The sequence below is a fragment of the Xenopus laevis genome, chromosome 6S (assembly GCF_017654675.1).
Source record: "Xenopus laevis strain J_2021 chromosome 6S, Xenopus_laevis_v10.1, whole genome shotgun sequence".
NCBI classification, from domain to species: Eukaryota; Metazoa; Chordata; class Amphibia; order Anura; family Pipidae; genus Xenopus; species Xenopus laevis.
Window position 1 is genome coordinate 91,229,074 of NC_054382.1, and position 17,929 is coordinate 91,247,002.

Consider the following 17,929-nt stretch of genomic DNA (forward strand, 5'->3'; position numbering starts at 1 on the left):
GTTTTTAGATGGGTCAGTGACCCCCATTTGAAAGCTGGAAAGCATCAAAAGAAGGCAAACAATTAAACAACCATAGGAAATAAATAATGAAGACCAATTGAAAAGTTATTTGGAATTGCTCATTCTACAACATACTAAAAGTTAACTTCAAGGTGACGCACCCCTTTAAAGAAGCAATAAGCAATGACACCTGTGACAATCCCGTGTATTAATGGGTGTTGAACAGAGGAAAGCAATAAGTAGACAAACAAACCAATCATTTAACAATTATGTTAATGCTACAAAGCACCAATGAGAACTGCGGCTTTAATGTACATGGCAGGAACTGTTTTATTTCTATTATATGCTGACATTTCTTCTGACATCGCAGCTATTCTTCTTACTGTAACTTTACTTGTTAGGTTACTCACAGCTTTATGGTAAATGCTTTTGCTTTAATGAGTTGTTCTCTGAGTTTTTCCAGTAGAAGTTCCTTTCTAGATTTCAGCTTAATACTGGGAATGCTGCTCCCTTTTTGACTGCTGTTCCGAGTACTGGTGCTCCCTTCAGTTTAAAAGAAAAGAAATATATATATGCATTTATTGTATTTGTTTTGTTGCACTTATATAAGTAAAGACGGTTAATCAAATAATTCCTTCCAGTTAAGCCACTGTACAATGAATGCCTCCTTATCTATAGGCTCAAAACACAAGCAGCAATAAGGGAAGGGATCAGCTCATTATAAACAGCTTATTATAAAACTAAGGTTAATTTGTTCCTCATAAAACTGACCATAGGGTGTTTGAATGGAAAAGGGATCTTAAATAATAAGCTCCACTAAAGCAGGTACTGATGTGAATGATTTATAATCTCTGTGATCTTTTTTTCTTAACAAGTGGATATTTGCCTGATTAATCTACCTGGTTTGTGGGCTATATAAAACTGAACCAACCATTTAGCCTTCAGGTCAACTAAATCACATGGGGTTGTGTATAGACCTCCGGGACACTGCATTTAGGAGGCTAAATAGACTCATGAAAACATTATTATATTATATTACTGTTTCTGGTTCTCCAAACAAGAAGTAGCATAAAGTCTGCCGTCTGGCTTGTATGAGCCCCTATGCTCACACACAAACCAAGCAAAATGATGGCTCTTACTGATACTATACATGTTGGGTTGGTAAAATTCTTTGCTAGGTCTTTATAATATACTCTAAATTATCTGGTGCTATTTGTTCTAAAGGGATAGTTTAATTTCAATGTTTCAGACAAGTTTACAGTGGTGTTATCTGTATGTAGCCTCAATAACATTTCATTGCTTAGTACCTCCATAACTAATAAGCAAATTTAATGACTGAAATCGATTTTGGCGAAGGAAGGGCAGCCATTAGGGGAAACTATTTTTCGGACAATATTCCTGGTCTCTGGTCTTGGAAAGCATTATTAATTACTGTTCAATATGATACATAAGACCCAAATGTCCTATCTGTACTCGACCCTAACAGCACTTTTTTGACGGCAGCTGTGTTCAATGTTCTAGGAAGAAAGTCGCAGACTGGAACTAAATTCCTGCACACATTCACATAAATTCAAATTACTGGCACACTGAAATTAGAATTTGTAGTTATTCAGCTTAAAAGAATTATGTAACTGAAGCGTGTACATTCTAATTGTTATACAGCACACTTCCAAGCAATCATACAGAAACACTGTGGGGCTGATTCACTAAGGGTTGAATATCGAGGGTTAATTAACCCTCGATATTCGACTAGGAATTGAAATCCTTCGACTTCGAATATCGAAGTCGAAGGATTTAGCGCGAATACTGCGATCGTACGATCGAAGGATTATTCCTTCGATCGAACGATTAAATCCTTCAAATCGAACGATTCGAAGGATTTTAATCCAACGATCGAAGGAATATCCTTCGATCAAAAAAACTTAGGAAAGCCTATGGGGACCTTCCCCATAGGCTAACATTGACTTCGGTAGCTTTTAGCTGCCGAACAAGGAGGTCGAAGTTTTTTTAAAGAGACAGTACTTCGACTATCGAATGGTCGAATAGTCGAGCGATTTTTAGTTCAAATCCTTCGATTCGAAGTCGTAGTCGATGGTCGAAGTAGCCCAAAAAAAATTCAAAGTTTTTTTACTTCGAATCCTTCACTCGAAGTTAATGAATCGGCCCCTTCATGTCAGATCAAGCTAGTAAAGGGTCTGACCTGGTCTAAACCGTTGCTGTGTGATGCACTACATATGTACTCGATTGAAATAAAGCAGATTTTATAGCGATTACTTGGAAGTGCAGATGAATGGGTTGCTGCTGTGTGACTTGCATGTGTTGATTAAGAGAATTGACCATGGTGAATACTACATGTCTAAAGCACATTCAATAGGGCAGTATTTGGGCTTCAATTATCTGCATGCCAGGGCCATGTACTGTACTCTTATTGAAACTAGAGTGTGTCTGGCTTGCTTTTCATATATCTGAGTTTGTGCAGTTAAATAAATTGGATTAAAGGATTTTGTACTGTTACAGCATCTATGAATCAATTTGATATCATTTAAATCTAACTTAATAGATTTGCCAGATATGCTAGAAAGGCACATTAATGATTACCTCTTTTAGATCTATGAGAAGAATAACTTGACCTCCGTGAGATTTGGGATCCGCTGCTTATGCTTTTTCTCCTGATAGCGGTCTTTTCCTCGGGGAAGTGCACATGGACTGACTCGACAGAGGCAGCAAGGTTGACAGATTTTAATGAGCCAAGAGAATCCCTTCTTCCTGATGCCTCTGATATCTCACCATCCGTGTCTTCTTTATTTGTGGTTTTTTCAATGACATCATCTTCATCCCATAGACCATGGCACTAATAATAACATGTGGAAATAGAAGAATGATATATATGACCACTGATAACACATCTGTACATCTATCTCCTATGCAATGTAAGGGAAATGTGTCACTTATATCTGCACACTGAACTTGTTGCTGTAAGATTATATTGCATAAATTGTTTTTGCTTTTATAGACTTTTTTTAAATATCGCTCACCTGCTGACCAATGACTGCACAAGTAGCAAATTACATTTCCCCTATATAAAGCCTTGCATAGTATACTGTATGTCCAAAAAAGCAGAGGCTGCATGGCATATGTCAACAAGACTTCAGGGATGCACTAAGATACTTTTCCTTTCATAAACAATGTTGATTTTTTTACCTACTTTTCTTTCTATAGTCATATGAAAAAGTTTGGGAACCCCTCTTGATTCTTTGGAGTTTTGTTTATCATTGGCTGAGCTTTCAAAGTAGCAACTTCATTTTAATATATAATATGCCTTATGGAAACAGTAGTATTTCAGCAGTGACCAAGTTGTATTAAAATACTCAATATGCATCATAATATGATTAGACAGGTGCATAAATTACAGCACCCCAATAGAGATATTACATCAATACTTAGTTGAGCCTCCTTTTGCAAATGTAACAGCCTCTAGACGCCTCCTATAACCTTTGATGAGTGTCTGGATTCTGGATGGCGGTATTTTTGACTATTCGTCCATACAAAATCTCTCCAGTTCAGTTAAATTTGATGGCTGCCGACCATGGACAGCCTGCTTCAAATCATCCCATAGATTTTCAATGATATTCAAGTCGGGGGACTGTGACGGCCATTCCAGAATATTGTACTTCTCCCTCTGCATAAATGCCTTTGTAGATTTCAGGTGTGTTTAGGGTCAGTGTCTTGTTGGAATATCCAACCCCTGCGTAACTTCAACTTTGTGACTGATGCTTGAACGTTATCCTGAAGAATTTGTTGACATTGGGTAAAATTCATTCAGACCTTGACTTTAACAAGGCTACTAGTCCCTGGACTAGCCACACAGCCCCTCAGTATGATGGAACCTCCACCAAATTAGACAGTAGGTAGCAGGTGTTTTTTCTTGGAATGCGTTGTTCTTCTTCCGCCATGCAAATTGCTTTTTGTTATGACCAAATAACTACATTTTTGTCTCATCAATCCAAAGCACTTTGTTCCAAAATGACTGTGACTTGTCTAAATGAGCTTTTACATACAACAAGTGACTCTGTTTGTGGCGTGAGTGCAGAACGGGTTTCTATCTCATCACCCTGCCATACAGATGTTCTTTGTGCAAATTGTGCTGAATTGTAGAACGATCATAGGCGGATTTTCAATAAGGCTAGGGGAGGCTAAGCCTCCCCAAACCTGCCTGGCACCTTAAAACAAACTCTCTCCGTTTCTGACTGCTAGTTTATACCTTTAACATTGTGGAAACCGGTTCTCTGAGCTGCACACTGATTGGATCTTATTCCTCATGGTTTCCCCAATCAGAATGCACCTCTCTTGACTGACAGTAGAACTAGCCAATCAGGTCACAGATAAAGGTGGGGGTGGGGGTGAGATTCGGATCGTCGGAAGGCACTGCAGAAAGGACTAGAAGGAACCTCACCAGAGGTGTAACTAATTTGCTGCAGATTTCAACTTACTGCTTCCACAGGTACAGTACTAAACTGGAAAAGCTCTAACGGCTTAAACACTATCTGGAATAAAATAGTTTCTTTTGTCAAAGTTTTTTCTCTCAACTGGCACCAATAATATACCTATCTCCCTTGCTCCAATCTTGAATTAACTCTTTCCCCATGAAAAGCAAATTGTGCTTTTTATGTTTTTGCACTTGTTTTTTTTCTCTTACTTTGTTTATTTTAGTCAAAGGGGTGTTCACCTTGACATTAACTGTTAGTATGTTATACAATGGCCAATTCTAAGCAATTTTTCAATTGGCCTTTATTATTTATTTTTATAGCTTTTGAAATATTTGCCTTCTTCTTCTTCTTCTGACTCTTTCCAGCTTTTTAATGGTCACACCATCTAAAAAACAAATGCTCTGTAAGGCTACAAATGTATTGTTATTGCTACTTTTTATTATTCATCTTTCTATTCAGGCCTCTCCTATTCATATTCCAGTGTCTTATTCAAATAAGTGCATGGTTGCTAGGGAATTTGGACCCTAGCAACCAGATTGTTCAAACTGCAAACTGGAGACCTGCTGAATTAGTTAGTCAGATATTCTGAGACAATTTTTAATTGTCTTTAATTTTTTTTATTATTTGTGGAGCTTTTTATTCGGCAGCTCTCCAATGTGCAATGTCAGCAATCTGGTTGCTAGGGTCCAGATCACCCTAGCAACCATGCATAGATTTGAATAAGGAACTGGAAAGGGGTCTGAACAGAAAGATGAGCAATAAAAAAAAGCAATAACAATAGAATTATGGCCTTACAGAGCATTTGTTTTTAGAAGAGGTCACCCCCATTTGAAAGAAAGAGTCAAAAGGAGAAGGTAAATAATTAAAAAACTATAAAAAAAAAAAGAAAAGAAATATGAAAGCCAATTGAAAAGTTGCTTAGAATTAGCCATTCTATACACATAAAGTGTACTTAAAAGTGAAGCACCCCTTTAAGTTGGCTTGGAAACAAACCAATGTTGTGTTTCAGTGGCAATGTTACAGTGTGGTGGCATGAATATATGAATCTCTGCCACCAGTACCACTGCATATCACTGCTTGTTTTGTAAATATAGATTAAATCTCACATCTAAGCTTAACACTGTTTAACACTTCACAAATATATCACCCCTTTGTTAAAATTAAAGGACATCTGTGAACACATAAATGGAGAATCCATTTAATATGAGTTGTGTAACCCACAGAACCGCTTGAGGTAGTTGGGGTGGGGGTTTATTTTCATTCCAGTGGTGCATCCACTAAGCCTCACAGTAGCTTTAGGTCATTCTATGAATGGCCCATCTTTAGCTTCCCCAAACAAAAAATTCACCCTCCGCCTATGAGAACGATGTACAGATACACCATCTGCAGCAGGAGTTCAAGAGTTGAAACTGATCGTTTAAACCTCTGTTGCCTTCCCCATAACCATGATACTGAACAATCTTTGTTTTCAGATCTTTTGAGAGTTGCTTTGAGGATCCCATGCTGTCACTCTTCACAGGAGAGTCAAACAGAAGCACAACTTGCAATTGGCCACCTTAAATACCTTTTCTCATGATTGGACACACCTGCCTATGAAGTTCAGGGCTTAACGAGCTAATCCAACCAATTTGGTGTTGCCAGTAATCAGTATTGAGCAGTTACATGCATTCAAATTAGCAAAATTACAAGGGTAACCAAATTTTTGCATAACCAGTTTTTCACATTTGATTTAATTTCATACAACTGAATACTGCTTCACTAAAAATCTTTGTTCAGAAAACACCCCAGTAACTCAGTTCCTCATGTTCCTGGGAAATGAAAGACATACCACTATCTTTTTTGTTGAAAGTGGAGTAAATTATTATGTAGGCTGAGAGGAGTTCCCAAACTTTTTCATATGATTGTACATATAAATAAATGTCCTAATAGTTCTTAGAACACAAATCTAAAGGTCATTATCAGTTGTACCTTTAAAATAGATCTATGGAAAAACAAAGCAAGCAGCTGCACCAGGTCGTAATGCACATAACCTTCTTTTTTCTCAATGCCCATTATATTAGGCGGGAAGTAAGGTTTGTCCTTTGTATAATCCACATTTTTATTCCATGGGAAGAATCCAAATTGGAAAAAATATTTGATCACAATTGTCACCTGCCAAAAAAAAAAATAGGAAGTTTATGGCATAAGTCCCTAGCATCTGTGTATTATCTAACAACCTTCAGCAATTCAAAGCTCATTTTGGGAAATATTTACTTTGATCGTCTATTTATGACATTATCTATTAATTTAAATAATTTAAATATTATGCTTTAATCCAGGAGTGTAACTATAGACTCAGTGGTTTTAGGAGTGTAAGGCTAGGGACACACGGGGGCCATAACAGTGGTGGAACTACCGGGGGAGTAGGGCCCCCCGGCAGCCGTGCACCACTAGCAAAAGCGGCAGTATGGAGGGGGGTGGGGCCCGGCTGCGCCTCACGTATCTGGGCCCGCTCCCCTCCAGTTACGCTACTGGGCCATAATCAGCTAGCTAAAATATGCTGACTGATTTTAGCCCTATCGTGGGGAGTAGCCTCCTCTTTTAGGGCCTAAACTGAATTGCTTTTATCCATTGTAAACATCCACTTGGCTAATGTTCTTGGTAGAACATGATAGACAGAAGCAAAGTCCGAGTTCTGCTTAATAGTTTGTACCTATCATTATGTATCCCAGTGATCTCTAAATTGAACTATTTTGCTTTAATCCAGGGGTGTAACTACAGAGAAAACAGACCCAGTGGTAGCAGAAGTGTAAAGGGCCCAGTTAGGTCGTAATTATTGAGCAATTTAAAATTATGCCATCTAAAATTATCCCGTAACTCAAAATTCATAAAATTGTCTTCTTTAAAAATGATTGAATTACCTATGACTTAGTACTGGAAGGTACGAAACGCATAAGGTGGAATGTCGAGGGCTTTTATGTAAAAATGTTTTAATTTATGTGTAATAAAAGAAGGTATGGGATAGTTTTGGAAGTGATTTATGCCCTTGGGCCTGGGGTAGAATCACGTTTACTCTGGCCCTTGTTTGACTGGCCAGTACATCCCTCAAAGGAACATTTTTTGGACAATTTAAATTTATGGTCAACTTAAGTTTCTCCTTAATAGTTTGTGCCTGTTATTATGTATCTCGTTGATCACTAAATGACTGGCAAATGAAGGGTTCGAAATATGACCAACCATACAAAATGTTTCTAGTTCTACAGGAGCTGTACTTCAATTATAGAGTATGTTTACTGGTTTCCAGTAGAGATGATGCACAAACAGCTTTCAGCAATACCCCTTGTACTGCCCAGGATTGCTTAGTTCCTTTACTATTTATACAACTTAACACATGTTATGTCTATGAATGGCTGTTTGTACCAAGTGTACTTGCAAACATAGTGTTAAAGGCTAGCCCTGCACACATAACAGAAAAAAAGTTTTATCTCCAAGAGAGATAAAAAAAAAAAAGCAAATTGAATGGCACATACCTCTGTATATACAATAGCTGTCATCCAAAATCTCTTACTGGGCCTTGGGACTGATAACATAGCCCACAGGAATATAAGAATGGGCAGTACCAATGTTATCATAGAAGCTGAAATCATGTGATTAAGAATAATGACAAAAAAGCACACCATTTCTGATCTGGCCACCAATGTGTTATACAAGGCATAAATAAGCTGCAGCGGACGTGGCTGACATCCATAAAATTTTTGTGAGTCTTCTAATTCTTCGTCATAAAACATCCTGTGAAGAAAGTTACTCTGCATAAATAATATGGAGTAAAAAAAACCTTAGCATTATTATGAGAAATGTTGTTTTCAGTCTGAAACATTCTATATATGAAGCCTATTGTCTGTATTTTAATATCTGAAAGGTATCTATAGATGTGCAATTAAATGCACAATTGATGACTATGGGGTAAATTCACTAATCTCCGAAAATTCACCAGCGACGGCTTCGCACACAGCGCAACACTTCACCAGAGGTAGATTCGCCAGGACAACGCTAAAAATCCGAAGTTGCGTCCAGGGCGCCAAATGCTGGTGAAGTTGCGCTAGCATTGGCTAATTTGCATACGTTCTGAAGTTAAAGTTCAATGGACATATATGTTGAAACAAATACATTACACTACACAAGCCCAGGGAACCTTTATAAAATAAATTCATGTTGTTATAATGCCCTACACATGAGCCCATTGTATAGTTCATTTGCCACATGTTAGGAAATGTAGGGGGGAAGCCGGTTATCCCAAAAAAAATTGACGCTCTTTTTCAGCCTATCACCCTGGCCCTTCGCCTGGTCTGAGGTGGCGAAGGCAAGTCTGGCGCAAGAGGTAACGTTCAGTAAAATCCCCATCTTAGTGAATTTGTGTAGTTATGTCCATTCGCCAGAGCGCAAATTTGCCAGGCGTTAGGGAACGAAGTACCACTAGAGTCTATCTCCTACGCTAGCGAAGTTATGCCAGTGACCGCTAGTAACTCTGTGAAGTACTGAAATGACGTCACGCTGGTGAATTTTCGCCAGCGTTAGTCACTGCACCCTTTAGTAAATTTGCCCCTATATTGGTAAGATGGATGAGAAAATATCCAGATTGACAGAAAATACTGTACTTTATTCATAATTTTGCATACATTGCAAAAAGTGGTTTTGGATTAAAAAATAAAGTGATTTCCTTTTGTACACAAGCTTAAATAGCAAGGTATTATTCTTTGTCAGGGAAAATATATAATTTTTACACATATATTGTTTTCTGTGAGTCAGCTAAAGCCGCCATTACACTGGCAAACATTGGATGCTAACAGCTCTCTAGATGCGTGGATTGGCCAGATATCTATTGCTAGGGTTTGATAATTCTGTGAGGGCTGCATTAAACCACTGATTATTGTCCAGTTGTCTTTTGTGCCCAAGAGTTTTGGTTAGGTTGATTCAAATAACCGAAGTAAAATAAAGAATAGGCTTTTATGCAGCCTACTCTACATTTTGTATGATAACTCAGTTCCTATTGTACAACTTTACAAAGAAAACTATCTGGTGTAAGATCATCAGAGACTGCTTCCACAATGACAAACGTACCTGCTTAGAAGAAGCTCACTAGCAGTCAGTTCATGCGTAAGAGGTGGCAGTATATCATCATGTAGCTTATCAGTACGACTTTCATCTGGGCTGAGAACCATTAAATTATTGTCAACCGAATCATCCTGAGATGCAAATGAGAGTTGTTCAAAGCTGACTGCTTTACTGTAAGAAGGTGGAAGATCACCGTCTGCGGTTGAGTATAGGGGAAATTCTGTGTCTGGAGTATAGCTTGTCCCTTCCAAGTCCATGTCGTATTCATCTTCCTCAGCTTCTATCTTTGATAAAGGACTTTTGCTTTCTTCCTCCTCTTCATCTTCCACTTCCTCAATAGTTTCTGTTGTGCCCTGCCGTGAGTAGACCATGGTGCACTGAGTTGGCTCACTGTTGAAAATATATTTATAATATAATAAGCAGGATTAGTGCAAATCAATGTAAGTACCTGATGGTGGAGAGTTTCATTTCCCTTGTCACCTCTTTTAAACAGAATTTTGCATGTAGTCATAGATTACATGAAACATGAATTGAACACATTTGCTGTAATGGAGACAATATATAAACACGCTACTAATTTAAATTTTCTGTATTATACTAGATGTCAGAAACAAGGATATGTGACTTATCTGGCTGAACATAATTCCGTAGCCTTGCAGAGGTAAATGTTGCCAATTGGCACAACTTGTCCACTGTGAGGACTTCCAAAATGGTGACAGCTGATCCTTCTACACTTGGCGTGTATGCACCAATGTTTGGTGGAGGACATGCACGAGTGTCATTCAAGTCACAATAAGCATAACACAGTTAAACACCTATATATATTATATATATTTCCACACTTACGTTGTTTTGCCACCTGAAAGGTCTCTGTTCCTGTTGAGTTCTTGGTTACTATTTTGTATGACTGATGCCTGGTTCCTGACATTATTTTCTCTGCCCCTTGCTCTGATCCCTAACCTCTGCTGGTTTATTAGATCCTCCTGCTCGCAACTGGTCCCTGTGACTTGACTTCTTCTGCTTGTTGCTTGTGCAAGACCTTTAGCCTGATTCTGACTACACTGTTTTCTACAATTCTCACTTCAGCCTGCCCGTTCCGCCTACTCCTAGAGAATGGCATAGTCCCACAAGGGCTACTGTTAGTTGGCTCGGAAACCCAATATACAGCAGCGTACAATAGCAACTGTCAGCAGCAACACTGATTCCTTAAATTACTGGGGCTAGTTTATCAACACTAGGCTAATGCAGATGGGCAGTTATATAAACCGACCAATCAGTTAATGGTTGTTTAAAGCCATCTGCAGGTAGAACAATGAATGCAACAATTTGATTGGCTGTTATTGATATTTCAAGGGGACTGAGCATTCCTGTGAAGTATATTGGAGAGATGTAAATAATATAGCAGCACTTGTACAAAGCACATGACTAGACCTTGCTGACTATAGTATGCAGGAGTTGATCTCGGGTCAATGCTGTACTGCAGCAAATAGAAGCAGTTTTTACACTTTCAGGGGCAGCTATCATTGCCCTCAGCATCTGACAGGGTGGAGGTTGCAGGCATGCTGTTGAATCGCTGTACAGACACATTCTCTGTTCAAAACAGTGTTTTCCACCTGCAAATTATTCATATTGTTGATCCTTTATAGCACACAGTTGAATAGAATAATGCTAAAGGTTATTTTTATTTTGTGTACGGTGATAGCTCTAATGCATACTACATGTCCTGGCAAGTACTGTCAAGAAACAGAAGCTCCTTCTCTAAATATAATCACTGCTCTCAAAAACAAACATCAGCTTTGTTTTCTGTGATCGTTTAATGAGTTTGGAATCCATTTTAATTCACCTTAAAGGGCTTGCAAAGGAAAAAAAAAATAAAATCCAATTTTTACTTTCTTTAATGAAAAAGAAACCTATCTCCAATATACTTTAATTAAAACATGTGTACCGTTTTTAAAGGAAACCTGACTGTATGCAGTGAAATTCTCCCTTCATTTACTGCTGTGGATAGGAACCTTCAGACGGTCCCTAACTGCTGAGCAGGGAAACAATCATACTTATGAACAGCAGGGGGGAGCAGCTTTGTTTGTTTCCCTGTAGAGCAGTTGGCGACTGTGTAGATTTGTATTGCATTTTATTTTTCCCTTTACATCCCCTTTACTGTTTCTAACTCCAGCTGCAGGGACAAAGATCATGGAGCAAGATTTAAACAGATAAACTGGGATTCTATTTCCACATTAGACAACAACACAGGATCCAGTGCAGACTGCATATTCTGATTATTAATCGGTCTTGCTGTATCGGCTTCTGGCAGATATTATTTGACTTGTGCTGGTTTGATAATTTATGACAAGCCCTAAGCAGCCCAGACCACACTGAGCATGTGCACAGTCTTGGTCTTGCAATAATATTTAATATGTTACAAGATGCTGACCTCCTGTGACCAACTTTGAAAGTATAAATCATTTGTTTGATTAGGCTTGTGGTGCAGTAAGTTCATGTTTATGTTTAGTATACAAAATACAGCATTTCTAGTCTTATTCTATGTTAGACTTTACTTACCCTTTAAATGCTTGACAACATATTGTGTAACAATTAGTAAACAATACTAATTAATAATTCTCTACCAGTTAAAGCATGTCTATATTAATATGGGCTGGCAAAATAAAGAGGTTGGCTTATAATGGGCAGAGGGGGTCTAGCCCACCAGGGTACAAGGACATTTTTCAGTGGGCCAAGTTGTCAGTGCACCTGCCTGCTTATGCAGCTATTTGACCTTGTATGCCTATATCATTCCAAAGATGAGATGAGACATAAACAGAATAAAGAGAGAATTAAGAGAAGTGGAAACATTTATTTGTAGAATGGACATGTGGTCTAAGGTTTTCTGGCTGGTCCCTCGCACCCCAGTCCAACATTAATAATAACAGTAACAGTAAGCTGGTGAGCACTGAATTTATATCCTGAAGGGCATCACCTAAACTCTTTAAATGTCAAAACATTACGGTATATCCCCATTTAAAATAACTGCACTTCTGTCCCTATAACAGCTAGTGGACTTACATTTCTTCTGGATGATATTCACCTCTTCCCATTAATCCTGACATATTATGATGACTAGGTAACAAGTTACTGCTACAAGTCACTGCAAGTATTGAATTGAGTTGTAATCTAGTTGAAAATCATAAACACTTTGAATGGCAGCTTCTTCAATATATCTTACCATAATGCCTAAGTCAAAATGACAGTTACATTAAAGCAGCAATAACTGTGTATTCTCGAGGGGGAAGGCTGCCTAAATCGTGGGCTGTATAAGAGGAAATTGTTATATTTTATTAGTCAGACTGATAAACCTATTTTACAAACATTACTCATTAGCGTGCGTTAAAAAAGGCAAAATTGATTTGACAGCATACAAATGGACATCTCTGTCTGTTAGCTGACATTTACATATTCATTTTAAGCAAGTTGTAGCTTATAGACAAATGCTTCTATTTTTTACACTTACACTACACTTACACTAATGCTTTTAATTTGATAATGTAAAATAGCAACTAGAGCATGCAAAAAAAAAAAAAAAGGGGGGGGCCATTTCATGGCACTTTTCCCCAACATTCTTCATTTGATTTTCTGTTTATTTTTATTTACTGTTTCCTCTGCCCACTTTTTAGATGAACTCTGGCTTTTAAAGGTAATGCGACAATTGAGTAGTGAGGTATGGGCTGGAATACAGATGTGGACTGATAAGAACCAATACAATGCCACTCCCATCTTCAGTGGTGAGCGGACGCAATGTTGAGCTGTTACAAGAAAAACAACTGTAGAATGTTGGGATATGACTTAATGAGGGAATTTACTAACACAGCAAATGCTGCTATGTGGCAAATATGCCATTTTCCCTTTTTTTTGGCAATACCTGTGGCTATTATTTAAGTAAAATTGTTGCAAATACATAGCAATCACACATTATCTTCTTGCTTTTGCCAATATTTGTTTTGCCATATCTGAGGAATGGAGAGAGATGTAAAATGTGGGTGCTACATTTTATTACTCAGACAAATGGGTCAAAACTACAGATGAAATTGTGAGCAATGACTACAGATCATCAAAGTACTGTATGTTAGGGATGCACCGAATCCAGGATTCGGTCCAGGATTCTGCCTTTTTCAGCAGGATTCAGATTCGGCCGAATCCTTCTGCCTGGCCGAACCAAATTTGCATATGCATATTAGGGGCGGGGAGGGAGATCGCATGAATTATTGTCACAAAATATGGGAATAAATTTTCTCCCTTTCCCACCCCTAATTTGCATATGCAAATTAGTATTCGGTATTCAGCCAAATCTTTCACAAAGGATTCCAAGGTTCGGCCGGATCCAAAATAATGGATTCGGTGCATGCCAGGTATATACAGTGTCAACTTTTACCTTTTTATAACATGTAGGTGTGCTTTAAAAGAGTCTGCTACATTGTTGTGAACTAATTGCAATGTTCTGTACTGGAAAAGATATTTATGTTATTCTCTGTCAATATATCTATTTTTGAAAAATATGTAGTCTGCTACATAAATGTACAATCTTACTGTGGGAATAACTAGGGGCATATATTTGGCCCAAACGGTTTATGGAATATTTGTTGCCTTTATAATGTTAGTGATAAGAAGACACCCACGTTTGGCTACATTTTCAGTGCCTGCTCTTGATGGAGCCTCTGATGTTTTTTCTTTTTATCTGATGGCTCTGAGCAGTAGGAAAGCAGACAAAACAATAGACAGGCTTTAGCAGGTCATGGTACTGAGCTTAATACTCATATACTCACATTCTAGTGACAAGCTACAAGAACATGTTCAGATAAAGCAATTTAAGGCAACTTCTATCAAATTTATAAAGCTAGTCAGCTATCCCAAGCACAGCAGATGAACACAGATCACACATATTTTACCGTCTGACTTTGCCAATCCTTTAGGATTAAGGGTTCCGATAAGGGGGAAGGTGAAATAATTTCTTGATATTATAAATGGCAAAATGTAACGATGCATACAGTAGACAGATGGTACAGTGCTGGGAGTCTGTGGTTATCTGTTGTGCATGAAACAACTGATTATTATTTCATTTACTGCTAAAATCTGAATACATCTTTATTTGGTGGACAGACCATTATTGGATGTGTTTTGCCACACGTATGAACAACCTTTTTACAATCACTGATTCAAAGTGCCTTTTTTAAAGATAATGTTTGTTAACTTAACAATCCTTTGAAAAAAATGTCACGTAACCTGATGGAATCAGTGAAGGTAAAAGAAGCAGATATGAAGAAGATATGAGCGGAAACCTCATACTAAGAGCCAATGTTTTTTCAAGAAGATAATGCTTATTGGTTATGGGTGGGTGTAAAAAAAAATACATTATTTTTTAGATACACTTTTGAAATGGAGTGAATAAAGCATGCATGAATTAAGCACCTTGAAGCTACACTGTCAGCAGATGAAGAAGACATGTCCATGCTGTGCATTTTACGAAGCCTAGGTCGAGCACGCTCACTTGTTTTTGGTACAGAGTCTGGTCCATCTAAATCATCAAGTGTAGATTGCCTTGAGAATAGCATGGTTGCTTCAGTGCAGCAGCTAGCAGCACAAATAGTCACAAAGACAACAGTAAGTAACACACAAGCAAAATATAATACACTGACATAAGCAATCTTACACAATGGCATGCAACAAACACAAAAGCATAATGAAATGATGCATGAATGTCATTTGCAACTAAAGAACATCTTCATTGGCAAAATGATTTCAATACAATTTCTGTTTAAATATACAGTACATTTATGGGCATTTATTACTACATACAAAAACATGAGCAATGCTCTATTAGTGTATGACCTATGTTAGGACAGAACTCTGTCTACACTCAGAGAGAGATTGAACAAAATGTAGAAATGAATTTCAATCACAGAGGGTCTCTCAACTTTAGGGGCTCGGGTAGTTATCATTTGTCGCTGAATTATCTCAAGGGGAAAATATTTTTCCAGACTTCAAAGGTAAAACAACTTGAAAAATTCCTGACACCTCTTAAAAAATGAAATGCCTATTGTTTTGAACTGATCATGGCAGCTTTGCCCTCTTGAAAAGTTTTGTCAATGAGAAGATGTAAAGAGATGATAAGTCGATGGTTAAATTACATTTTCAGGTGAAAAGGATTTTTTTTATTTTCTAGACTATAAAGTCTTCATGTTTTGATAAATCAATCCTTTAATACAGTTTTACTGCTCATTTGGTGCAGCCTAGCATTAACATATACACCAGTTTAACAAGGAATTAAAGCACTTTTACTTTGCTATCCAGTTAACATTGAATTCTAAATATTATTATCTTTTTAATACATTTCAATTAATATCTGCAACAGTGTATAATACACACAGGAGAAAAATACAAAATAAGCTCAGTTTAAAATCGACACTTTTGGCATTTTATGCAGATTGCAAAGATAGGAACCCTGCTTACAATCAAGCTATTTGTCAATGATGTACAAAGATGTTTACTAAGTAGAGAAATCAATGTGTAAAAGAAACGGATCCGCACACACACCGATTAGTGCAGTCGGGGATTATCCCCTTTTATTCAGCCACCAAACATCAACGTTTTCGGGGGGGAACACCCACCCTTCATTCATCATACACATTGGTTGCTAAGGGACCCGGCCGGGTCAACGGAAGGAACGCACCACCAGCTTGCAGGATTGGTGAACTACAGGTGTGCGGTAGGATAATTACATTGTACTAAGTAGAGAAAACTTCAAGGTCCCAACCTAGGAGGATAGAAATATTGCAAAACTATGGAGTCCAGTCTAGTTGTTGTTGCACAACAACTAACCACACCGCTAACAGACTTTGCAAGGAGTTGTTGTTTAGTTGCAGCTGAAAAGCCAGAGGCTGAATGTGCTTTCTGTTAACATAAAAATATTGAAATATTTTAAAACGGGGTAATATAATACAATTTCTGCGAGGGTCCCCTGTACAAGCTTGAATTGTGTTTAACCCTAAAACAGTTCCTGATACTATACAGTGAAGTCCAACAACCCTTGTACCTGGATATGCTATCATGAGATGCAGCAGAGTCTGCACTGTCCATCCGTTTACTTGCCATCTTGTCGTGGCTTTGGTGACTGGATGCTGAACCATCATCAATTTCGTCAAGTCCTGACTCTCTAGAAAGGCTCATCATTATTTGATTTTGGTAATACATGTGGATGCCCTCTCGAGTAGGCACATTGCCCTGAAAAAAATACATGATTAGACCTGTTTTACACTTTCTGCTCTAATCCTACTGATTTCAGAACATTATGGGGCAAATTCACTAAGATTCGTAGTTGCGCCAGGCGTAACTTCGCCGCACTTCGCCAGGCGTAGTTTCGCTAGTGCTCCGCAAATTCACTAAAATCTGAAGTTGCGCTCAGGGGTAGCGTAAGGTTGCGAAGTTGCGCTAGCGTTGATTCGCTAAGCGAAGCGAAGTTACGCTGGCGATGGTTAATTTGCATACGGCGCCAAATTCAAATTTCAATGGAGGAATACGTACAATCACTACAAATGCCTGGGAAACCTTCAAAACATCAAATAATTTTTTTTTTTGCCCTACACATGTGCCCACTGTAGAGTTAGGAAATGTAGGGGGGAAGGAGGGGAGCCCCAAAAAATGTTTCGATCTTTTTCAGCCTATCACCCATAATATAGAAAAAACGCCAGCGTTTTTTTTGGACTTAGATATAATTTGAACTTTTTTTGAAGCAATCCCTATCTACTCTATTGCGCTTCGCCTGGTCTGAGGTGGCGAAGGAAGTCTAGCGTAAAAGGTAGCGTTCAGTACACTGCGCGCGTTAGTGAATTTGCGGAGTTACGTCCGTTGCGAAAATTCGCCAGGCGTAAGGGTGCGAAGTAACACTAGCGAATTTACGCCATTGTTCATTGGTGAATTTGCAAGGTACCAACGCTAGTGAATTGACGCTAGTTTTAGGCGATTCGGCGCTTAGTGAATTTGCCCCAATATGTACTAACTAATAAATACTTTATTTCTAACATATAATACACTAACTAGTGTAAAGGCATCTCAGTATTGCTATGATACTGAATATAAAACCTCCATTAAACACTTGACATCAATAGCTGAACATTCTCTCAATTTAGGATATTGCTGGCAACAAGTACATAGGATTGGATCTTAAACAGTCAGACCTCCTCTGACACTGTACAGCTAAACTTTATATTCTTTAAAAGGGAATCTCCACCGATCATTATGCAAAACATGGTTTTTGGGATGGACGACCCATATAATGCTATTCAATCAACATTCGTTTTCTAAGA

At 38.1% G+C, this 17,929-nt stretch overlaps 1 protein-coding gene across 5 annotated transcripts in view; it reads right to left on the reverse strand.

Moving 5' to 3' along the window:
• LOC108695592 (piezo-type mechanosensitive ion channel component 2) overlaps positions 1 to 17,929 on the reverse strand; it is a 246,704-nt gene that overhangs the window by 19,329 nt on the left and 209,446 nt on the right. For 3 of the 5 annotated variants that reach the window (XM_018224178.2, XM_018224179.2, XM_018224177.2), the window contains 7 exons: positions 16,660 to 16,847; positions 15,036 to 15,197; positions 9,585 to 9,968; positions 7,997 to 8,255; positions 6,456 to 6,638; positions 2,599 to 2,851; positions 411 to 543 (listed from right to left, as the gene is read on the reverse strand). In XM_018224178.2, the coding sequence (XP_018079667.1) occupies positions 411 to 543; positions 2,599 to 2,851; positions 6,456 to 6,638; positions 7,997 to 8,255; positions 9,585 to 9,968; positions 15,036 to 15,197; positions 16,660 to 16,847 (1,562 nt within the window). The remainder of the gene's footprint in view (positions 1 to 410; positions 544 to 2,598; positions 2,852 to 6,455; positions 6,639 to 7,996; positions 8,256 to 9,584; positions 9,969 to 15,035; positions 15,198 to 16,659; positions 16,848 to 17,929) is intronic. The other 2 variants (XM_041567810.1, XM_041567809.1) reach the window with 1 other exon arrangement.